At 42.5% G+C, this 26,207-nt stretch overlaps 1 protein-coding gene across 4 annotated transcripts in view; it reads left to right on the top strand.

The window, feature by feature from the left end:
- Window positions 1-26,207, top strand: part of LOC147706453 (complement C1s subcomponent-like) — a 74,528-nt gene that overhangs the window by 6,430 nt on the left and 41,891 nt on the right. For all 4 annotated transcript variants that reach the window (XM_086932966.1, XM_086932967.1, XM_086932965.1 and 1 more), the window contains exons 3-4: window positions 18,691-18,868; window positions 19,695-19,829. In XM_086932966.1, the coding sequence (XP_086789092.1) occupies window positions 18,691-18,868; window positions 19,695-19,829 (313 nt within the window). The remainder of the gene's footprint in view (window positions 1-18,690; window positions 18,869-19,694; window positions 19,830-26,207) is intronic.

Genomic DNA, 26,207 nt, shown 5'->3' with positions numbered 1-26,207 from the left:
TAATATAATGTAATTAATTACAATAAATATAATTATAATTTAATTAAGTTATAAATAATACATAATATAATTATAATTAATAAAATTAAAAGAATTTAATTAATTAAACTTTTTTAAATAATATAATTTAATTATAATCGTTTATTAATACAATTAAATTAATAATATATTAATTTAATATATTTAAAATAATATAATTAATGATATATAAAAAATTTATAAATAGAAAATAATATAATGCAATTAATTACAATAAATATAAGTATAATTTAATTAAGTTATAAATAATACATAATATAATTATATTTAATAAAATTAAAAGAATTTAATTAATTAAACATTTTTAAATAATATAATTTAATTGTAATCGTTTATTAATACAATTAAATTAATAATTGTAAATATTGTTATTAATTTAATTAAATTAAATAAAATTAATTTAATTAATTTAATTTATATAAAGTCGTAATACCCCTGTACCCCAAAACCCAAACACTGCCCTAAAACCTAAAAACACCCCTGTACCCCAAAACCCAAACACTGCCCTAAAACCTAAAAACACCCCTGTACCCCAAAACCCAAACCCTGCCCTAAAACCTAAAAACACCCCTGTACCCCAAAACCCAAACACTGCCCTAAAACCTAAAAACACCCCTGTACCCCAAAACCCAAACCCTACCCTAAAACCTAAAAACACCCCTGTACCCCAAAACCCAAACCCTACCCTAAAACCTAAAAACACCCCTGTACCCCAAAACCCAAACCCTGCCCTAAAACCTAAAAACACCCCTGTACCCCAAAACCCAAACACTGCCCTAAAACCTAAAAACACCCCTGTACCCCAAAACCCAAACACTGCCCTAAAACCTAAAAACACCCCTGTACCCCAAAACCCAAACCCTGCCCTAAAACCTAAAAACACCCCTGTACCCCAAAACCCAAACCCTGCCCTAAAACCTAAAAACACCCCTGTACCCCAAAACCCAAACCCTACTCTAAAACCTAAAAACACCCCTGTACCCCAAAACCCAAACCCTACCCTAAAACCTAAAAACACCCCTGTACCCCAAAACCCAAACCCTGCCCTAAAACCTAAAAACACCCCTGTACCCCAAAACCCAAACACTGCCCTAAAACCTAAAAATACCCAAACACCCCAAAACATATACATCAGTACCCCAAAACATATACTCCTATACTCATACTTATTTTAAAAAATACTTAAATTAATATATTTAATTTATAATATTTAAAAACGAAATAAATATTTTTTTATAATTAATAATAATTAAATCAATAATAACATATTAAATAAAATAAAAAAAAATTTAAATACTTACCAATACTTACGATGTAATGGTATGCGTTGTAATACCATCTGCTATGTAATGCCATGCGTTGTAATGGCATGCATTGTAATGGTATTTGCGATGTAATAGCTGCGTTGTAACAGCATTACGTTGTAAAAGATGCGTTGTAGCGGTAACACACCGGCTAGGTCAGGGGTAACACTTGGGAAGAGCAGCACCATTGAAGAAAAATTGGTAGAACAACCAGGAGGGGGTAAAGAAGTTTCGCAGTGGTACTGGAATCTGTTAGAAGAGATCGATGGAGAATTTACCCTGCCGGAACAATTGTGGGGAACAGAACTTGGGGTCCAAAGTATCGAAATCTGGCAGAAATCCTGTACCTTGTTATATAAGTGCGTTAAACCTGCATGGCTTAGGCGTAACCACTTCTTTACGATACATCGAGCCTATTTTACCCCTTTAAAACTGTCTAAATTCATCTCAGGGAAGAAACGTAATAAATGCAATTATATTGCGGCTTCGGACATCCACATGTTTAAAGAATGTCCTAATATATTACAGTTCTGGAATGAAGTGAAAGCGACCTTGGATTCTATTCTTAACATCTCGGTACCTATCACACTACCCCTGATTATATTCGGATGGAATAACAGCATAAAGGGTCATGCAAGGAAATTTTTGTTCTATGCAATATTGCTTGCAAGAAGAGAGATATGCAAGGTTTGGACAGAAAACTCGGCACCAACACATGCAAACTGACTGTCATCTCTGTATGCAACTTCTAAAACAGACATGATGAGATCTTGTGGCTCACGAAACCTGGCTTTTTGGAACTTTTTGGTTCAGTGGAGACAGTAACCGGGGTTTTTTATTTTTTATTTATTTATTTATTTATTTATTTTTTTCCCCGGTCCTATGATTATGCCTTAAAGCTCCAAGAACTAGGCCCCTCCTCTCGGTTCAATGGCTGGTTCAACAGGTTTTAATATCTAGTTTGGAGTCATCCCCGTTTCCTCTTCGGGCCTTCTCCTGCCGACTCGAATGATGGCAGTTGGAGGCCAAATAAGAGGAGGGCCAGGCAAATGAGGATAAAAAAAAAAAAAAAAAATAGTTATCCCTATTCGTACACTTGGCGACTTTCTTCACCTTCTGCGAGATACCCAAGATCGTAACTCGGCTAGGTGTGATGGGCTACACCTTGCATTGTGCTATACACTTGTCTCACCTGCCAAGCTATAAGACTGCTGGAATTAGGAGACACCTGACTATGCTTTTGGGTTCAAGCCTTTTCCTCATATCCCTAGCTAGGGAGCTGCCTACTAAGCTCTCTTGCAAATATCAATGAAACTTGGCACATGCGGGGATCTCTGAGCATGGCATGCGTGTCGTTTGTGTGTTGTGAGTAAGTTGGTCAGTAGGTAATGGATAACGTGTGTATGCGTGTCTGCATAGCCCTAATGAACCTGTATTCCTTTGTCCATCTGCATGACCTGTTGCTCACAACCTCCTGCACAAGCCAGTGCAGCATATGTTGTAGAGTGTCTGGTTTGGATCTACAAAAGTTACAATAGTTTGGAGATGAGCCATTTGATTTCACCCTACCTAGTAGAACTTTTCCCAAAATGCATCAATCTTGCACTCCAGATCCAAAAGGAATGAGGTGATCTTTGACGCTGCTCTAACCCCAAAGCTAACTGCACATTTACATTGTGTAGGTTGGATTAACCTGGGGAAAGGGGGAATGGGGGAAGAGGGAGAAAGATCCCGGATATCACCACACTGCCTCGTTACACCACGGGTGTGACTGGGGCAGACAACAGAAGGCTTTTAGTATGACTGCATTGTTGATTATGGCAATATACGTTTGAGATTCAATCTGATACACCTATTGGTACGTGTTATAAAATACATATTTAATATTGTAAGGAGTCTATTGTGTATTTGTGTATATTCTTGAGAATTGCACATATATAGTTGAAAGTGCAACTGGAAAAGCAACTGTTTTCTACATCAGTGGTTATAAGCCACAGCACAGCTTCCATGTTCATGAATGCTATCAACTGTTAGTCACTCCAATGCCTGTGTGTATGGCTGTAAGGCAGGTTCCAGGTTTCCAAATGAGACTGCACAAGACCGTTGACTTTTCTATTCTGTTTTTATTATGCCAGACAAGAAGGGTTGCCAACCCTAGTGCAATTACATCTTCATTTTGATCTTAAATAGTTGGAAATTGTCATAAGATACAATTAAGTGTTCTTTTAGTCAGAAAACTATATTACATCTACTAAAATAATTACCAGCATGTTATAAGATTTCATTTGGGTGTGTACTTTCCTCAGAAATCAAGTTTGGATTCAGAGGTTCAGGATCATGATTTTTATGCAGTTATTTCCTGTCCTCAAACAGAACTCTACCATTCCAACATGGCTACTTCATTAGCATGCCAACTGGTGTGTAGCTGTTTGGAATTTAACAAATAGACCAGTGTTCTCTTGCACACTGATTCAGCGAAAGTCATAAAAAGACAAAAAGAGTACACTGTGCACCAACAGAGTACCTCACTCTAATAAACTGACTAGACAAGAGGCAAAAAAAATAAATATTAGTTTTGCTGTGTGCACGTGATCAGAGACCACCACAAATGCTGCCACAAATGGGAGAAAAAAGAGGGGGAATGGTACGAGTATTCTTTACAACATCAATTTCAATAGATTCCAAAAATATATTGGTACATGAATGTAACCTATACTGTTTAATTGCTTAATGAATCAGATAAGTTTACTCAGTAAAGCATCAGCCTTTTGATTGGAGGGTGAATGATTCAAATCACCAGGTTGGAGGTACTTTTTTGTTAATACATAAGTGACTAGTAGTTTTAATTCTCATTCTGAGGAATATAAATTTCCAGTTTCATTTTTAGAGCAACAACTGGAATGTTCTTTGGGTTATTGATGCACTTGTTCCATTGGCTCAGAAATGTAAAGATTTTTTGTCTCGGTTGGTTCTCATTAGGAAGCAAAGGTTATTGTATTTTTTAATCTATACATATAAAAACGAAAGTATGTCTGTTTGTCCTTTATGCATTACTACACCATTCATCCGATTCGCATGAAACTTTGGGAAGTTGTTGAGTACACTCCCGCGAAGGTTTCTGGCACACAAAAAAAATATGTGTTTTTAAATAAATAAATTGTTAAAAGTTGTTGAGTACACTCCAGCGAAGGTTTCTGGCAAAAATAAATAAATAAAAAAATAATAATAATTTGTTAAATATCGGCCCCCCGGCCCCCCAGGCCCCTCATAATCTTTCCAATACTGAACGTTTACAGTTTCCGGTGCGACTCGCTTTTGCAATGACCATCAACAAAGCACAAGGACAATCGCTGCAAGTGTGTGGACTAGATTTGGAGAATCCGTGCTTCTCACATGGACAACTGTATGTGGCCAGCTCACGCGTCGGAAAACATTCTGATTTATTCGTGTACGCACCAGACGGAAAAACAAAAAATACCGTGCATCCACAAGCACTTGAATAAATAAACAGAATTAAAACAACACTTTAAAATGTTTTCCCCATATTAAAATGAATATGTTTCAATAAAAATGACACAATGTAAATTAAATGCTATCATAACAAGTTTCCTTAAATTTCCTTTCTTCTGAGATCGCAGCAACGCGCGACGAGTAAGCTAGTATTTTATAAATCTTTGTTTTTCGTATTAAACTTTTAAAGGATGGAGTATGCGTAATAATTGCCTTTGTATATATATAAAATTTAGACTTTCTGTAATACAGCTGTGAGTATTATTTCTGAAACTATACGCTGCGGCTAAACTTTCCGAGTAAGATTAGGATACAATTACAAAGGTGTCTACTTAGGGCACGAGCTCCCACAACGCAGGTGCCCCTATGATTTACATGTTATTCAACCAATACTATTTTGCATTGAAACATGTATGAAACCCACTTTCCACGACATATTTGACGTTGCATCTGTAGTAATGAAATGCAACAGTGGCCTGAAATTCAGTGCCTTTCATCATCTTGCATTGTCACTGAATGTCAGCAATGATAAAAAATGTGAAATCTCTCCTAGTAGCATGAAAGGAGGTTTAGAATCAATTAACCCCTTCCGTGCTTCGAACGTCCAACGGTCGTCGCGTGCACTACCTTGCTGGTGCTGCGCACGACCGTTGGACGTCTGAATCCCGTTAGCGCGATCGAACGTCCGCACTGGGGCGGAATGTTCGACGCGCTAAACGGGTTAAAAACACAACGGTGAATATTATGACTGAACGTCTTTACTTAAAACTGTAGCAGCAAAGATGAAAAGGGTATTACACTAAAATCAAAATAGCCATTGAAAGTACCCATTACGGTCTAGCAAAAAAGAATTGTGCATCAAGCACTCATGACGGTAAAATGAACTTGCATTACGTCAACGACCATCCTACAAATAGTCCTGAGACAGTCCCTACTTCCTCTTCTTTGCAAACTACAAGCAGAACTGCCAATGAAGAAACAAGATCGAGATACCCATAGTCACATACACTGTGTTTTCATGTAACAATGTCTTGAACTCAAAAAAATCCTTTAGAATACATCCCAAGACAAAACATACAGTCCAGGGATTTCATCCAAACACCTCTAGGGTGTTGAAACATAGAGAAAGGTTAAACTTTTAATAAAAAACAATTCCGAAAATTAAGTGGGTGGTGCAGAGGAATAATCCTTGCCTCCCTGTCTTTAATGGAATCTAAACCTCCTGTTACCTTAGTGGGGTATACTTTGCAATGTAATATATGACTGGAGACTTAATTATGAGACAACAAAGACATGAGACCCACACATTTTTGATTTAAAATTAAAAGGCCTTAAGGTAGTCTGATGAAACCAGTCTGCCACTTTCTTAATGTCCTTGAGATGTCCAGAAGAAGTGAAAGCTTCAGATGCCATATTCCCTCATGTAAAATGGGCCTCAAATACAGAAACATGGATAACGGTATTAATAGGGCTGGTACGGTGGTACGGTGGGTACACAGTCAAAATATCGAGTTTTAAATTTCGACCTACCAAAATATCGTGTTTGAAATTTCGAAGGTGCAGAATATCGATGTCAAGAATATCGTTGGACAGAATATCGACCCTAGGTTAATTAATATCAAAATTATTTATATCGATGTAAGTAATATCGAAGTTAGTAATATCGATAGCATATATATCGATGTAACTAATTTCGATGTCACTAATATCGATATTTGTATTATTTTTTTGTTTTTTATTATGTATGTGTTATATGTTTTAGTTAAGTATTTAAAATAAATTATATTATATGTGTATTAATTTTATATATTAATACATTTATTTATAAGTAAATTATATGTTTTAGTACCGAGCGGGTTGTGGGTTTATAGGGGAATAGGGTGGGAAGTAATTTAGTTGTAATTAATAAAATATTTATTTATGTATAATTTATTTTGTAATTAATTATTAATTGGCAATTAATTATTTTTATTGATAAATTAATTATTTAATTGGTCATTAATGTTAATTTTAATTAAATGTTATGTTTTAGTACCGGAACGGGTTGTGGGTTTGTAGGGGAATAGGGTGGGAAGCAATTGAATTTTAATTAATACATTTTTTTTATGTATAATTTATTTTGTAATTAATTATTAATTGGCAATTCATTATTTTAATTGATAAATTAATTATTTAATTGGTAATTAATGTTAATTTTAATTAAATGTTATGTTTTAGAACCGGAGCGGGTTGTGGGTTTATAGGGGAATAGGGTGGGAAGTAATTTAATTTTATTTAATAAAATATTTTTTTATGTATAATTTATTTTGTAATTAATTGTTAATTGGAAAATAATTATTTTAATTGATGAATTAATTATTTAATTGGTAATTAATGTTAATTTTAATTAAATGTTATGTTTTAGAACCGGAGCGGGTTGTGTGTTTATAAGGGAATAGGGTGGGAAGTAATTAAATTTTAATTAATAAAAATTTTTTTATGTATAATTTATTTTGTAATTAATTGTTAATTGGAAAATAATTATTTTAATTGATAAATTAATTATTTAATTGGTAATTAATGTTAATTTTAATTAAATGTTATGTTTTAGTACCTGAGCGTGTTGTGGGTTTATAGGGGTATTGGGTGGAAAGTAATTTTATTGTAAATATTTAATTATTTGTACATTTTTAGTTATGGATAATTAATGTATTACATAATTATTAATTGGTAATTAATTATTTTAATAGAGAATTATTTATTAAATTGTCAATTAATATTTGTAATTTGTAAATATTTTTTAATAGCTAGAAACATTAATTAATTAATTGTTAAACATTTTGTTTAAACAATATTAATTTGTATAATGTATTTTAATTTTTAATATTGATTTAAATTTAAATAATATTTTATTATTATGATAAATAATGTACTCTTTAATATTTATTATTTGGTGAGTAATATTTAATAAATATTATTTATTGGTGTTTGTTGTTAATTTATAGTCAATTAATTATTCAAATGTAATTGGTTTTATCAATTATTAATTGTTTTTTATTGATGTTGATGTATTTGAAAAATTTATTATACATTATTTCAAATATAAACATTATTTAGAAGTATGTCAAAATAAAAATCTATGTTATTAAATGCTTTCCCTACTGTTGCACCCTTTGGAGTTGGAATAGTAATTTTTCCCCCTACGCTATCCAAAGCTTTCCCTACAGTTGCACCCTTTGGAGTTGGAATAGTAATTTTTCCCCCTACGCTATCCAAAGCTTTCCCTACTGTTGCACTCTCTGGAGTGTGAATAGTAATTTTACCCCCTACACTATCCAACACATTCCCTACTGTTGCACTCATTGGAGTGGGAATAGTCATTTTTACCTACCCGCTATCCAACGGTTTCCCTACTGTTGCACCCACTGGAGTGGGAATAGTAATTTTTACCGGTACGCTATCCAAAGCTTTCCCTACTGTTGCACTCTCTGGAGTGGGAATAGTAATTTTACCCCTTACACTATCCAACGCATTCCCTACTGTTGCACTCATTGGAGTGGGTATAGTCATTTTTACCTACCCGCTATCCAACGCTTTCCCTACTGTTGCACCCACTGGAGTGGGAATAGTAATTTTTACCCATACACTATCCAACGCTTTCCTTACTGTTGCACTCACTGGAGTGGGAATAGTAATTTTTACCCACCCGCTATCCAACGCTTTCCCTACTGTTGCACTCTCTGGAGTGGGAATAGAAATTTTACCCCCTACACTATCCAACGCTTTCCCTACTGTTGCACCCTTTGGAGTTGGAATAGTAATTTTTACCCTTACGCTATCCAACGCTTTCCCTAATGTTGGACTCATTGGAGTTGGAATAGTCATTTTTACCTATCCGCTATCCAACTCTTTCCCTACTGTTACACCCTATAGAGTTTGAATAGTAATTTTTAGCCTTACGCTATCCAATATAATTTATATTTATTTATGTATTTTATAATATTTTATTATGTTACATAATTTTGTGTTTAATTAATTTTTTTAATATTGAAAGTATATTTCATTGTTTTTATGTATCAAATCTAAATATTTATTATTATTTATGTTATTATTTTATGAGTGTTGATGTATTTGTAATTTATAGTATTTGTTAATATTTTTAAATTAATTAAAAAAATAATAAATATTATAATTAATTAAATATATATTACATATTGTATGTTTAATTTTAATTAAATGTTTAACATTAAATATGTATTATTTATTAATTTTAAACATTCTAACATATTTTTACATTAGTTTAAAGTATATAAAAGTATTATTTACTTTATATGTCTTTTTTTAATAACAAAAAAAACGATATATTTAATTACGACATTTTTAACATTGATATTTAAGTTTCGATATTTTTGTACTTACCATGTTGTAGATAGGGTGTCGATATACTTGCATTCGATATTCCAGCCTCGATATTTTGTCTGTCAATATCCTGTCTCTCGATATTCTGTCAGAGTTTCAGTACGGTGTATTCATCTAAAATAGCTGTTAACAATGGGTTAAAACAAGGGTACATACTTGTCCCATTATTATTTTCTCTTTATTTCTCAAACCTTTCGATAATAATAAAAAAAAGATAAATATACATCTCCCTAAACTTGGAGTGAATGAAATGTCCACTTTGATGTATGCTGATGTTCTAGTCCTAATGTCTTTAACCCCCTCAGGCATACAAAGGCAGATATTTCATCATAAATGGAGCACATACCGCTAGCCCCTCCTCCGGATCGCCCCTCGGGACTCTGGTACTTGCAGTTCTTCAGTGGATCACCCAGGTGGGTGCAAGTCGGTACTTGTAGGACTGATGAATCTCTAGACCTGATACATGTCCCGGGTTTTAGGATATCGCCCGAGACATGTCTCGGGTTTCGGGATAACTTCCCTCATCAGTAGAGAAAGATTGTTTAGGGGTGGAAGAGAAGGCCGCCACACAACAGTCAAAGGCCTCGATGCCAGAACCGGCACGCAGGTGCGTCTTCCAAGAGCCCGTCGGCCCAAAGCTCAAGGGAGCCGTATTGTGTTTAATCATAAATGGAGCACACACCGCTAGCCCCTCCTCCGGATCGCCCCTCGGGACTCTGGTACTTGCAGTTCTTCAGTGGATCACCCAGGTGGGTGCAAGTCGGTACTTGTAGGACTGATGAATCTCTAGACCTGATACATGTCCCGGGTTTTAGGATATCGCCCGAGACATGTCTCGGGTTTCGGGATAACTTCCCTCATCAGTAGAGAAAGATTGTTTAGGGGTGGAAGAGAAGGCCGCCACACAACAGTCAAAGGCCTCGATGCCAGAACCGGCACACAGGTGCGTCTTCCAAGAGCCCGTCGGCCCAAAGCTCAAGGGAGCCGTATTGTGTTTCGTCATAAATGGAGCGCACACCGCTAGCCCCTCCTCCGGATCGCCCCTCCGGACTCTGGTACTTGCAGTTCTTCAGTGGATCACCCAGGTGGGTGCAAGTCGGTACTTGTAGGACTGATGAATCTCTAGACCCGATACATGTCCCGGGTTTTAGGATATCACCCGAGACATGTCTCGGGTTTCGGGATAACTTCCCTCATCAGTAGAGAAAGATTGTTTAGGGGTGGAAGAGAAGGCCGCCACACAACAGTCAAAGGCCTCGATGCCAGAACCGGCACGCAGGTGCGTCTTCCAAGAGCCCGTCGGCCCAAAGCTCAAGGGAGCCGTATTGTGTTTCGACATAAATGGAGCGCACGCCGCTAGCCCCTCCTCCGGATCGCCCCTCGGGACTCTGGTACTTGCAGTTCTTCAGTGGATCACCCAGGTGGGTGCAAGTCGGTACTTGTAGGACTGATGAATCTCTAGACCCGATACATGTCCCGGGTTTTAGGATATCGCCCGAGACATGTCTCGGGTTTCGGGATAACTTCCCTCATCAGTAGAGAAAGATTGTTTAGGGGTGGAAGAGAAGGCCGCCACACAACAGTCAAAGGCCTCAATGCCAGAACCGGCAAGCAGGTGCGTCTTCCAAGAGCCCGTCGGCCCAAAGCTCAAGGGAGCTGTATTGTGTTTCGTCATAAATGGAGCGCACACCGCTAGCCCCTCCTCCGGATCGCCCCTCGGGACTCTGGTACTTGCAGTTCTTCAGTGGATCACCCAGGTGGTCTTTGACTGTTGTGTGGAAGACGCACCTGCGTGCCGGTTCTGGCATCGAGGCCTTTGACTGTTGTGTGGCGGCCTTCTCTTCCACCCCTAAACAATCTTTCTCTACTGATGAGGGAAGTCATCCCGAAACCCGAGACATGTCTCGGGCGATATCCTAAAACCCGGGACATGTATCGGGTCTAGAGATTCATCAGTCCTACAAGTACCGACTTGCACCCACCTGGGTGATCCACTGAAGAACTGCAAGTACCAGAGTCCCGAGGGGTGATCCGGAGGAGGGGCTAGCGGTGTGCGCTCCATTTATGATGAAATACAAAGACAGATATATTTGCCAGCTTTTCAGAACAGCATCATTTATCAGTTTACAAGGGGGTATCAAAAATAATGATAATGGATGCAAAAGGCTTAAACTCCCCTTGGTATTGGTAAGATAAGGGAGGCAGGTAAGAGTGATGGTGCCTGGTGAGGGAGGATTTTTACGGATGATTATCAGGGAACATGTAATAAATAATTAATTTTACCTCAGCATCATCCGTCCAAATCCCCCCCGGCCCCACCCGGCCCCACCGCCTTACTGCTCTTACCTACATGGGCTGCAGCTGCTTCAGACCCACTCCTCAGTTCACTACTGGATCTGCAGAAGGACTCTCAGAGGACAAGCTGCTGCTGTGACCTGCTGTGCACTCTACCAGACTGCTGCTGTACCTGGAGGGACTGCTTTTCTGCCTAAAACCTGTCTTGAACCCTCAGAGGCTATCCCTGCTATTGAGCCCTGAATCCACATCTGCATCCAGGACTTCCAGAAGTGATTCCAAGGGCTAGTTTGCTGGCCTCTTGTTAAGACCCACAAGGACATAACAGGTTCTCACCATCTTGAACCCGCACCTGGACCAAGCCTGAGTCCTGAATCCCCATGAGATGGCCATTCACTCCTGGACCCTTGGTTGTGGTGCTAAATGTGCCCAGATGGCCACTTTCCAAAACTGAGGACACAATTTGGCCAAAATGTGCGCTAAGAACCAGGACCAACATCGCCATTTGTATTGGCTTTGCAGCTTTTCCTGCTATCTTGTTCTCGGTACAGCAACGCTTTTTCATGGGCCATTTGCCAGAGGGGTATCCGACCTTGATGAACTGTCTTTGGGTACAGCCCTCTGTCCTGCTGGAGATTTTCGAAGTCCATTTCAGTGACGAAGTCTGGTGGCAACATTCTTAACAGCAGCTTCATTCCACAGCTATCCGACGACCAACCATGCTTCCTCATCGGACACTCTTGCAGCTTTGCCCCGCTGAACTTCTACCGTCTCAGATATTTTTCTTCAGAAATGTTTCTAAAGCTGAGGGTAAGCGCTGACCGGGTCCGATCCACGTCTTGTATTCCAACCACACTCCATAGCGGTCGGCCTCAATTTTCAACTTTGACCTGATTTAGCACGACCAGATGTCCGCAGTTGATATTTTAGGTGCTATTTTGAACCTTAAACTTTAAAAATTCATAACTCTGGTTCTACTGATTGGATGTTTGTCAGTTTGGTGTCAAATAATCTATTAAAATATACTCTATTTTTATAGTTTGGTCTGGGATTTATTCTTGTGCTGTGTTTTCACTTTATTGCTATTTGTATGCTGCATATATACACCGTACACTTTGCCTGTAATTTAAGCCTGACTATTTTTTGTGTCAAGCTATCCAGGGTTGAGCACAGGTTAGTTCTGTGCCTTTTTGTGCTTCACCCTGCAAGCGATTGTCGCTGTTGCTTGACCAGTGCTCACACTCCAGTCACCCAAAAAAACGATTTCATACACTGGTGTTCAGTAATGTGGATCAGGACTTGTGTTTGTGCAGTCCCATACAGTGATTTGTGTTCCATAAAAACCCCTTAGCTGCAGGAAGAACCCTCCTGGCCCCAGGAGGAGAAACAGGATGCCTGGGATGGGGCGGAGCAGCGTGTCTTCTAGGACCTGTCACAAGTGCAGTTGGAAGACAGGAGGGAGGAGAGGAAGCTCAAGCAGGATGGCACATGAATGCAAACTCAAGGAGCTGGGCATAAAAGCCAAGCAAGGGGAGTCCACCAGTAATGGTTGCAGCATGCCAGCAGTAATCAATGAAGAGGTGAGGGTCTGCATACCCAGGCACCTGGTGCCCAGGTTTGTGGTGGGAGATGGTATAGGTAAATAGTTCTCAGCTTATGGAATATCTCTGAGGGTACACAAGGTCCCAGAGGAGTACATGGGGTAGCTTGCGGAGGTACTTGCCCACTGTGGGGAGGGATACTCTTCTGACATTGGAGGTAGAGGACCAGACCAAATATGCCCCTTATGAAGACCATTCTTCCGAACAAATTTGTGCTGACCCCTCAGAAATACCAAGGTTCAGGGGCAGCCACAAACTCTCAAACCAGTCCCGGGTGGACTTCTTAGATTACTTCAGCACGGCATTGAATGGGATGGGTGAGGGGCAGCAAAGTGGATGATTTTGTTGGGCTGCTCGACCTGATTCTGATGGAGCACATGATCAATAGCTGTTTTACAGAGCTGCGCCAACACCTCGTAGCTAGCAAGCTTGCTGACCCTTAGAAGCTCGATGAGGAGGCAGACCTCTAGGCCAGCACCAGAGGGATGTATGTCACTACCACGCATACCATTACCACGCGTACCATTACAACGCGGTTGTAACAACGCAAGTCGTTACAACGACTTGCGTTGGGGGGGCGCAAATATAAAAAATATAATTTACTATTCCAACACCAGTCCCCGTGGATTGTAGGGAAGGTGTTGGGATAGTAAATTAAATCATTTATTATCCTTGAGCGCCACCCAGCGCAATTCGTTGTAACAACTTTCGTTGTTATAACCGCGTGGTAATGGTACTTCGCTGTAACGCTCGCGTTGTCAACGTTGTATACCGCACCAGAGTGTCCATAAAGGTATGTGAGAGTGACACAAAGAAGGGTGATTCATGATCTTCCCAGCAGAGTGAAGGAGAGATTAAGGGAGACACAGACAAATCTTGGGTCGAAGGAGGAAAGAAAGGGTTCCTATTGCTCTTCTGAGAAGGAGGGAGGTGTTGATCAGAGGTAGTGCAGGGTGCCCCACTTCCAATCCTGCTGGTTTGCTTGTTCTCAGCTAGGGCACAAGAAGGGGTGTCCTAAGAAACTACCCACTGGTGGGATCTCCTCGGGGGTGGCTAATATAGCCTTAGGGGTAGGTAGTTCCCAGGGGCAGGAGACAGATCATGCCTTAATATCTATTAGTGGGAGAGTGAACTCAGAGGGTAGACTGGTGATTCCTGAGGGTGGGACTCGTCACTTCCACCAGGGAAGGTGAATGCGGTATCTGACACTGCTCTGAGGAACACCGGGGCCAGCCAGGCCATTTTGGTGGAAAGGCTGGCTTCCACAGAGCTGTACACTGGTCAGGTGTAGGATAACTAATGCCCAGGGGCAGGTCTTTGTCTGTCCCATGGTCCTAGTAGCCTTTGAGTGGGGTGGGGAGGTGACCCAGAGAAGGGAGATTGTTAGTCCCCAGATGCCCATTGACTGTATTCTACAGAATGAGTTGTCACAGGTGATAGAATAGGTAGGAGGGGTGGCCACCCGGGGCACCCTGCAAGCTCAGACATCCGGGGTACCACTCTCAAACAGATGGGACAGAGCCCTAGATGTAAGGGTAGGAAAGACTCAACCCTGATTCCTGTTCAGCATCAGGGTATGGAGTCAGGGGGCGATTGACCAGTCACAGGCTACCACCCCTAGACTGGTGGGTTGGAGAGTGGAAAAAGGGTGCCTACCACCTGGGGCTGTTGCCCCGCAGCGTGAGAAACCACAGAGGCCGGAGACCCTAGGATAACCTGGAGCCTGGATGTTAACACTGACAGCTGTCAATTGCCTCTGTTGGTTGCTGTCCTTATGGGCAGAGCTTTCCTTGGGTTGCAGACAGAAGTTTGATCCAAGGGCAGAATGGAGCTCATCCCTTTGTTGGCCATGGTGGTACTGTCTGTCTACTAGGATCAATTTGTGAGCAAATTAAGTTTAGGTGCTGCACAGATGGGGCCCACAGGTGAGGAGAAAGGTTCCCCATGGGTCAGATCAGTGGTTCAGGAGAGTGTAGCCAGAGGGATCTAATTGAATTCAGCGGGGCATAGAATGGGCACGGGCCCCTGCAGTAGAGGACCAGTGTTAGGTTCTTTCAACTGAACAGGAAAGTCCATAAAGCTATTGATTAGTGTCCCCTTGGCTTTAGGCTGGAGGGTGGTCATGTTGGACCTGTGCCTCTCTACGGGCTCACCCACAAACATTTTGGCTTCCTCCTCATATTTTTTTCTGATTTTGTTTTATTGACTTTAGGTGTCTGTACACTTCACTACTGCTAACCAGTGCTAAAGCACTGTGCTCGCTCCACTTAAACAAGGTTACATTAGCTTATACCCAATTGGCATACTAAATATACTCTTAAATCACTAGTAAAGTAGCACTACATGTGCCCATGGCTTGTAAATTATATGCTACTGGTGGGCCTGCAGCACTGATTGTGCCACACACTTAAGAACCCCATTGAACACATGCCACTGCAGCCAGTTTTAAACTACCATGTCAACATGGCATTTAACACCCTTGCAACCCCTTAAATTCCCCTTTTATTACATTAAAGCCACCCCAATGTTGGGCCCTAGGTAGCCCATAGGGCAGGGTGCCTTGTAATTAAAAGGATGGACATGCACTTTTAAGTTTTACATATCCTGGTAGTGAAAACACCCTAAATTCATTTTTCAATTCTGTGAGGCTTACCCCTCCCATAGGATAACATTGGAGATTCCGTTTTACATTTAATAAGCTCTAATTTCCTAATGGGCGCTGGTGGTTATTTCATATTTGCTGTCTATGATATTGCAATGATAAACCCTCTTTAATCATTAAGTCAGATTTTTCATTACAATTTTCAAAATGTTCCTTTCAGAAAGTTGGCATTTTACTGCTCTTAGCCCTTTTGTGACTACAGTCTGTCTTGGGTCACACGAATGGGTGTGACTGACAGGCTTCGTGAATTCCACCTAGAATGACACACAATAATCGGACTAAGTCTACCTGGATGGGCCATCTGTTGGCAGGATGGAGACAGAGCTGAGCACAGCCACACTTGCAACTGAATAGCTGGTGCTCTGCCTTCACAAAGAGGGCCTAAAGACCCCACATTGTTAATACAGTCAGATTGGAGCCTGGTCGGGGGAGGCAGTAGATTCCATGACTTCAAAGACACTCTCTAGATGCTTCTGCCACCTTCCAGAACCAGGACACCAGGGAATAAAAAGATGACCCCCAAACACCAACTCCTCAGTACACTTCTGGACACGTGGATGCTCTGCCAGGAAAAAGGACTGATGTGCTGCTGAAATGACTGTCTCTCTGCTGGACTCCTAATCTGAAGGAGTTACTGACCTGCTGTGCTGACTTGCGACCCTCTTTCCAGGGGAAGGCAAACTAGACCTGCAATTTCACCTTGAATCCGGAACACCAGAGTGACTTAAAGGGCTAGTCTGCTGGACTCCTGACCTGAGCCTCAGGGACACTTCTCAAACAGCTCGTGGACCAAGCTTCAACAAGTTCCTCATCCCCAAGTGATGGCTCCCAGGTCCTAGACCAGTGGTTCCCAAACTTTTTTAACCCGTGGCTCCCTTGACCTAATTGGCAGTTGGCCGTGGCTCCCCACCATTTTTTTACCGGTGGGCGGGTGGGGGGGAAGTAAACAAGACCTCGGGAATACTTCCTGTTGGCTTCCTTAAATTAATTGGGATGCAATGAAGGTATTAGGGATAAAAAGGATAGCAGCTGCCAGCTAGCTATTCACAAACTACCAGCAGACCATTAGTCATTCTCAGAGGTGTTGTAAGCACATCAAGTAGTACCTGAAGAGCATCACATTGTGAATTTTGGAACTCTGGACAGATGATTTTTCACCTTTTCTTTAAATTAAAGGTGACGAGTAACATATTGGTAAGACCCAGGGTGCACATCTACAGCACTTTATTCATTTCGAAAGTAAACACAAAAAATATTTTTTATTGATGCACATTAGGGAGGGCGAGATACAGGATGTACTCAAATATTGTGGTGGTTCGCGTATTGGTTCGGTTGACTTGACATGGTGGCCCACTCAGAGCCCACGTTCCCACCTCACACCATTGGCATTTCACCTTTTATTATGGAGTTTGAGCACTGGAATGCAGGAGGGATCATTTTAATTCTCCACAGCACACAGGCTAATAATCTGTACTTCATACATGCATTTTTTGGTCAAAGCAATCCTTTTTGTTTTTCCTTCCTCAATGCAGCAAGTTTCTTTTTTTATGTTCTATTCAGGATTTAAATTTTACCGGCTGGACCATGCCAAAGACTGATAAATATTGGCAGAGCCCAATGGTCTAATCATTTTCAAACTTTCACACATGAAAGGCGAGTCTGGCTGCTAGTTGTAACAAATAAATGCACTAGCCGAGGGGCATCGGTGGATGCTACAGATGTGGGGATATGACCACTGACTCATTGTCAGTGAAATTGCTCTCCCTCCCAGCTCCACCATTAAGTGAGGCCTTTCCCCACCCAAGCTGCTGCACTCTTGAGTGTTGGTGTGCGAGGCCCTCCTCCACCTGCAGGTTTCACCTGCGCCTCATCCCTGGTGGTCCAGTGGACCTCTGTCTACATTCTCTTGCTCCGTTTTTTATCTCCTTTTTCACTTGTTTTTTCCCTCACTTCTATCTCCCCCCTTCACTCTCCTTCTGGATCTTTCCTCCACTTTCTGTCATTTCCCCCTCATTTCAAGCTCTCCTTTCACTCTCCTGTGTCCTCTGTGTCTTTCCTCCACTCTTTTTTGCACTTTTTCTGTCGTTTCTCCCTCATTTCAAGCTCCCTCCTTCACTCTCCTTCTGTGTCTTTCCTCTGTTTTTTACCCTCATCTCAATCTCCCCCTTTCACTCTCCTGTGTCCTTCCTCCACTCTTTCTTGCACTTTTTCTGCCGTTTCTCCCTCCTTCACACTCCTCTGTGTCTTTTCTCCGTTTTTTACCCTCGTGTCAATCGCCCCCTTTCACTCTCCTGTGTCCTCTGTGTCTTTCCTCCACTCTTTCTTGCACTTTTTCTGTTGTTTCCCCCTCATTTCGAGCACCCCTTCACTCTCCTTCTGTGTCTTTCCTCCATTTTTTACCCTCATCTCAATCTCCCCCTTTCACTCTCCTGTGTCCTCTGTCTCTTTCCTCCACTCTTTCTTGCATTTTTTCTGTTGTTTCCCCCTCATTTCAAACTCCCCTTCACTCTCCTTCTGTCTTTCCTCCGTTTTTTACCCTCATCTCAATCTCCCCCTTTCACTCTCCTGTGTCCTCTGTATCATTCCTCCACTCTTTCTTGCACTTTTTCTATCGTTTCCCCCTCATTTCAAGCTCCCCCTTCACTTCTATGTCTTTCCTCCGTTTTTTTACCTTTATCTCTGCTATATATCGTTTTCTCTAGTCTAGAATCTTTCTTGCATATATCTCTCTTTTTATTTGTTGACGTATCCCAAATACACGCAGCAAATTTCGTTCCTGTGGAAGTTTCTGCTCCTCTAGGAGAGCCCCCTTTAGAAGAAATGACAGGAATACCCCGCATGTATCCTCGCCTCCAACATGTGTACTCTACTCTTCCCACAGGTGATCGACGTTGGGCAGCCCCTGGCCACAGTCTGCGGCCATCTCCGTGCCGCCACAGACGACATCCCGGAACCACTTCAGTTTATCTCCGCCTCAAACACCCTGACCCTAACATTCGCTTCACGGCCTGTCCAGAGAAGGCGGCACCGGGGCTTCCGCGCCGTCTACGCTGCGCTTGGTAGGTTCCAGTAGACACAGTGGGGCAGATTTATGACTATTGGCGCATCCCTGAAAATCAGCAGAGATGCGCCAGATAAGATGCGTGACGCAAGTTTACCCTTGCGCCACCACAGATGCGCCGTATCTACAATGCAGCTTATCATGGCGCGAGGATAAACAGATGCGTGATGCATCTCCTGTCGGAAGGGTGGCGCATTGCTGGAGTAGTGTCGCAAGCGTGACGCAACTCCAGCAATGCTCGTGGCCTGCCCATACACCGCGTGGTGTGTCAAGCCTTACGCCTGCTTCAAGCAGGCGCAAGGTTTTGACGCAGTGGCGTCGGAAAAGTGACTGAGTGAAATCTTGTAGATTTCACTCGGGCACTTTCCGAGGCGTTCCTGCGCCGGAACGCTCATCCTGCGCCGGACCGGCCACATGAAACCTGACGCAGGTTTCATGTGGCGCAGGGCTTTACAACGTGATGCATCTCCCTAGATCCATCACAGCATAGCGCTAGCTTTACGGCGTCGCTGCTTCACAGAAATGATGCAATGGCAGCGCAAAAGTGGCGCAAGGGGCTTGTAAATCTGCCTCAGTGGGTCTTAACCTGGGAGGGAGACCTTTCGGAAGGGTACTCTGATAATCAAAGGTGTAATACAGAATGACAGGGCCTCACTGCCGAATGTGATGCAAAATGTTGATTTGCACAAGATCACGTGTGCATCTTCACGAGGACACATGTCGATACACGGCCCGGGGCATGCATGCTGGTTGTGCGGTGGAGCCTCGCTAACCAATGAATCCTTCAGAACAAATTCTCTTTCTTTCTTTCACCCACTGCCCAGCCCACGACGAATGTGCCAACAGGAAGATGCCCTGTGCCCACTACTGCCACAGCCACCCTGAGGGATACTTCTGCTCATGTGCACATGGGTACGTCTTGGGCCGCGACAACGCAACCTGTGAAGAAAGTGAGACGGGTGAGTGATTCGGGGTTAGAATAACATAACGATGTTGATGGCAATATTACTAATCACAGTAATAATGATTATATGTATGGATACAACGTGACAGGATTTAATCATTTGGTACGAATTACAATTAATTTTAATAAAATGGATTGAATTAAAGAACCATGAATATCAATTAGTGGGGAAGGCCCGGTCCCAAAAGTTTCAAATTCTGTTTCTGCCTTACTTAGGTGGAACAGCAAAAAATTATGCAAAATAAATTGTTACCAGGGATATGCAGGGTATTAACCTATCAAGCTACGCTTCAGCAAGGGGGCGCAACAAGCACTGCTTGCAGTGCCAATTAAAATTCATTCAAATTAAGTTCCAATGTACTCTTTGAAATACCAAACAATCTACAAGGCAGCCAGCAAAACAAGTACAGCACATCCAAAACCCTCCCAAATTATGTCTTGGTGCACCTCTGGATACTACAGCTGCTCAAGGTACTACTGCCAAAGCAAATACAATCTGAAATATTGATTGGGGGCACTCAATTAAGTCCACATCAACCAATTCTCTTTGGTTAAATATATGATTGGAGGTAGTCTTGATGTAGTGCAAAAAACTTTTTTATTGAATTCCAATTTTAAAAAACAGTACAGCCGTAGTCAACGTGTTTCGTTTGGGTGAACTTCTTCAGGGCATGAACAATATAGTTTACTTAGTGAATTTTAGGTCTATCCAGAGGCCAAGTTGCAGAAAAGAGGGAACTCCCAAATCTCTCCTTCAACATTTGATTTGAAGTGGTACAAGCATATATTGACTCAAAAATCTGTGACGTGGTGTGTGGGAGCTAGCGTCCGTCAGGCCGGATGTATGACAGTACAACGCATACCGTTACAACGCGTCCCTTTACGACGCAGTTTTAACAACGCAAGTCGTTACATTGACTTGCGTTGGGGGGGGGCGCTGATAGTGAATAGTTTAATTTACTATTCCAACACCAGTCCCCGTGGATAGTAGGGAAGGTGTTGGATAGTAAATTAAACCTATCCCCTATCCTAGAGCGCCCTCCAGCGAAAGTCGTTGTAACAACTTTTGTTGTTAAAGCTGCGTCGTAACGGTACCGCGTTGTACCAGTTACGTTGTAAAGGATTTTCCCGTCAGGCCTGTATTTCTCATGCCCTGAAGAAGTTCACCCAAACAAACTCTTAGGCTGTACTGTTTTTTAAAATTGGAGTTCACTAAACAAGTTGTTTGTAGTACATCAAGACTGCCTCTCATCATATATTGGACCGAATGGAGTTGGTTGACATTGGACTTTCAATTGAGTGCCCTCTGATTAATGTTTCTATTCTCTTAGGAGTCCTGTGAAAAACGGTCATGTTATGTCTATGAGAGAGCAAAGTGTGTGAGGAGAGTGCTTCTGAGGTCTGTGCCTCACCTGCACTGCATCAATTAGGATCCTGGCTGGACTAGTGCAGCATCTCTTCCTTGTGAGGTCGATGAAATGAGTGAATTTGTGCTTCTCATTCATCAACCATAAGACTGAGCTGGCTGACCATAGCTCCTATAAATGGACACTTCCATATAAGCAGGACTTGGCTGTGAGTTTTGAAACAGTAGGGGCTTCTTTTGTGGTTTTGTTGTTAACTCATTGTGACCCCTTGTGTCCTTTCATATGCAGAGGACAGAGGATAGCGTCAGTTCGTAAACTGGTTGAGATATGTGGCGTGTTTACAAATGTTGAAATCAAACCATTGCAAAACCCAGGATCTCTTCCTGGTATCCACGTGATTTCCAGCCAGGGCTCAAGCAAAGGGTGGGTTTGGGTGCATTCATCCTTTGTGGATTTCAGCTTATCTGCTTGAGTCCCACAATATTCAGCACAAACTGAACACTACTGGGGCTCTATGTATCCCCTTCAGACCCTCTTTGAATGGGCTCCTGGCTTTATTGATGTTTACATTTTGATATTTCTGTCTGTATTTATCAGTGGGGTACTTGTGGGGGAGGGGCAACTGGTCACTCTGTCAGTGATGATCTAGACACGTTTAGCCAGCTGAACACTGGATCGCTGAGGGCATATGAGGCGCAGTTGTACTGAAATGTGAGGACCAAATGAGGATGTCTGATGGTTGGATGATGCTGTCTGAAGGGCAACTAGTTATACTTGTAGGCGAGTCCTGTTGTCCAGCTGAGGGTCTCTCAAGATGAAACAAGGGTCTTTTAGTGTGATTTGGAGGTTACCGAAGGTCTTCCGAGCTTCTCCAAGGGTTGGGGACAGGAGGGTTACCTGGGGTGACACACGACAGTCTGAGTTTCCTTTGAGAGCATGTTGGGGGCAGGGACATAAATTCAGGGGGCTCGTAGGGGGTGGGTCACCCCTTAATAATGTCTTAGTCGGTCTGTGTCTGGCAGTGGCAGTCAGATCAGCCATTGGCGGCAACGGTGACATCAAGCCGCGGTTGCTGCAGAATGGGCAGCGAAGGCGAGCCAACACATAACAGTAAGAGACGGTCCAGAACAGAGCCAATAGTGAGGCTTGGCTCTAAGAGCCCCTACACAAGCCAAGCTACAACAATATTTGGTATGTAAATCATGCAACAAATATCTTGGACAAATATGATGAAGTCCTTCCAAATGTGGAAAAACGTGTTTCTCTTTAACATGTGATAGCGTTTCATCTTAGTACTTCATATTATATCACTGCATTGAGAGGCATCTGTTATAAGCCATAGTTTAAAAACATGAATTTAGTTACATCACGTTCCACCTCTGCCCTGATTAAAAATCCCACTAATTAACTCAGTAACTAGCGGCCATATTCATCAACATGAATTGCGCTCGCAAATGGCCAGATTCTGAGAATCTGGCCGTTTGCGAGTGCGATTTTTGCATTTGGGATTCATCATCCCAAAATGCAAAAATCGCTATTACCGAAATCACATATTTGCGAGGAATTGGATTTAAGGAATCTCTAATAGAGATTCCTTAAATCCAATTCATCAACAAATTGGAAATTGCGAATTCGCAATATTTGGTCGCAATTTACCACCAAGTCTGACTTGGTGGTAAATTGCGAAAAAAGAGTAAAAAGCACTTTAGTGCATTTTTTTCTTTTGCATGTTACACACACACATGTCCTCTGGACATGTGTGTGCGCAACACCTGTTCAAATGTGCATTTGAGGGGTGCTACAGGGTGTCCTTTGGACACCCCTGGCACCCTTCAAATCGCAATCTTATTTGCGATTAGCAAATTGCTAATCGCAAATAAGGAATACTCCCCATTCATTCCTATGGGCCTTTTGGCCCATAGGAATGAATGGGGAGTTTTTCCTTATTTGCGATTAGCAATTTGCGAATCGCAAATAAGGAATCAGTAGGAATCGCAATAAATGTTGCTAATCCTACATGAATCCCGTTTTGCGAGTCCTTAATAGCGAATCGCTATAATTCGCTATTAGGGCCTCGAAAAACGGGAGATTGATGAATCAGGCTGAAAGTCAGTTGTTATGCGTACCGAATATGTGGCAGACATTCTTAGTATGTATGGAGCAACATATAGTCTGTTACAACACAAGAGGTGTTTCTGCAGCTCACTAACTTCCAGAACTCATGAATGTGAAGATATCTTCATGTGTTATAATTAACCCTGGGCGCAAGACTACGCTCCGCCCACAGAGTGTACGTAGTGTTGCCTACTTTGCATTTTGCAAAGTAGGCGTAGTAGGCAACACTACACACGCTCCGTGGACGGAGGGAAGTTGCCCGCCACCCGCCTTCCGCCCGCCCTCTTCTACATACATAATTTCAAGTAACAACTACAGTAAAAGTACATTAAAGGCACTTACCTGGTCTGCGGCGTCCCGGGGCTCCCTCTTCTATTTCACTCCGACTGCTCCCATCCAAATGCGCATGCGCGGCCGCCCGTGCATGCGCATTTCTCGCGAGAAATGCGCGGGCGGCCGCGCATGGGCATTTGGATGGGAGAAGTCGGCGCAAAATAGAAGAGGGAGCCCCGGGAGAGGCGCGGACCAGGTAAGTGCCTTTAATGTACTTTTACTGTAGTTGTTACTTGAAATTATCTATGTAGAAGAGGGCGGGAGGGAGGCGGGTGGTGCGTAGTGGGGCTACGCGAAGCGTGTGAGTAGGCGTAGCATCATGCCCACTTCACGTAGCTTCACATAGCGCCACTACGCATACTACGCCCACCCTTAGTTATAATGAATAAACAGGAGGCTTGCTGAAATAAAATATTTGCCTAGAATCACACAATTTGTTGAAGCGTGGAAGACTGAATTGAACTCATATTTCCTGTTTTTCACACTGTGCATTCAGGCACTAGATGGGCATCTTTTAGAAATGGGGTTTCTGGTTGGCTAGGGTATGCACTAAAGCCAGGCAGAACCCACCACTCTAGTCAGGGCAAGTCAGTTACACACCAAAGATAACCTGTACTGACCCTATGGTAGCTTGGCGTAGAGCAGTCAGGCTTATCTAAAGAGGCAATGTGTAAAGCGGTTGTGCAAAACGCTCAGACAGCAACACAATGAATGCACCACAAAAGAGACTCGACACAAGATTATGTAAAAATAGACTTCTATATTATACAACTAGACCAAAAACGACATGAATCATAAATAATGCAATTATTCAGATAGTACATGTTATCTTGATCACTACAAGACTAAAAGAAAAAGATATACATCATAAATACTTTGCAGGTAATGCAGTCTTGTTTAAAGACAAACACGTGAACCATGATATACAACCATCAAAACATAGGGTGCAGAGCATCGGCGCTCCTATTAAGATGCTTATGGTAAATTCTGTGAGCCTTGCTCAAATGTGTGCATTTGTGATCAAAATATTGGGCACAGCGCACCTGTGCGCCTCCTAGATGTTATACAGTAATCTGATATCCAATCCTCAAGTAGTCTTGTCGCTATATATGGCGTGGCGCTGTTTTAGGGGTCCTCACCAGAGATTTTCCCTCACTAAATAGAGCCAAAACAATGCGCCCACGGTCCGTCCCAAAAGGAGGCACAAACATACCATTCAACAGGGGGAGTATTTTTTTTTTTTTTTTTGGGAATCTTATATAGCGCGTGGTTACCCTCGGGCATCCCAGCGCTTGTTCATAACTCAGAGGAATGGGGCTGAGAAAAGACACCATTAAGCGGGAAATAGGTGGGTCTTAAGCAACTTTCGGAACCGAATAATACCGGTCTCTGTCCGTAAATTCAAGGGCAACGCATTCCATAACTTGGCCACATTCACCGAGAATCTTCTCCCGCCCGTCCGGGCTCTTTTTACTCTGGCCACTTGTACCAGGGATTTGTGGTCAGAGCGAAGTGCTCTGGTAGCCCTATAGGGGAGCACCATATTATGCAGGATGGGAGGGCCTTTCCCTCTCAGGATTTTATGAGCCGTACAGAGAGATTTAAATGTTATCCTCTCCCGTACTGGGAGCCAATGCAGTGCTCTTAATGCTGGTTTTGCTGATTGTCTCCTAGGAACATTCAACAGCAGCCTTGCTGCTGCATTCTGCACTTGTTGAAGTTTAATGAGCGTTGCCTCCGGAGCGCCCAAGAAAAGCGCATTGCTGTAGTCCAACCTCGAGACAAGCAGCCCCTGGATAAGGAGTTTCCTGGAGGTCGGAGGGAGAAGGGGTAGAATCTTGCGGGCTGATCGCAGCAAAGCAAAACAGACTCCGGCAGTTTTCTTAGCATGGGTCTTGAAAGACAAATTTTGTTCAAGCCACACGCCCAAACTTTTAATCTCTTTTTTGGGGGTTGGAGAATCGCCAAGGCAAGTCGGCCAGCTACCTGGCGGTAACGAAGGCCCCGCATGTCCCAACAGCATCAGCTCTGTTTTAGAGCCGTTCAATTTTAATGCTGAGTTGCCCATCCAGGTATACACCTTGGACAAGCAGGAGTGCAGGAGGTCAGGATGGTCCTCCAATTGGGAGAGGGCCACCACCAACTGGGTATCATCAGCATAGCTGATTATTTTGATACCCAGTGGTGCCACCACATCCTCTAATGGTGCCATATAGACATTGAACAATGTGGGGCTCAGGGAGGAGCCCTGAGGCACACCACATTGAAGGGGGATGGGGCCAGATTGTGCACTACCTTCCCAGACTTGGTAGGTTCGTTGGTGAAGAAACGACGCGAGCCACTTCAAGGCCATTTTAGTCAGGCCCACTTCTGACAGTCGTTGGAGCAACACCTGATGGTTTACGGTGTCAAAAGCCGCACTAAGGTCCAGGAGGATCACTGCCACTGATCCTCCTGAATCCAAAATGCTCCTGGCTTCTTCCACGACTGCCAGAAGGGCGGTATCAGTGCCTTGGCCCGGCCTGAATCCCGTTTGGGAATTCCGCAACAAGCCATTA

Source organism: Lissotriton vulgaris, chromosome 7, assembly GCF_964263255.1.
Source record: "Lissotriton vulgaris chromosome 7, aLisVul1.2, whole genome shotgun sequence".
Lineage (NCBI taxonomy): Eukaryota > Metazoa > Chordata > Amphibia > Caudata > Salamandridae > Lissotriton > Lissotriton vulgaris.
This window is presented reverse-complemented; position numbering and strand designations above follow the sequence as displayed.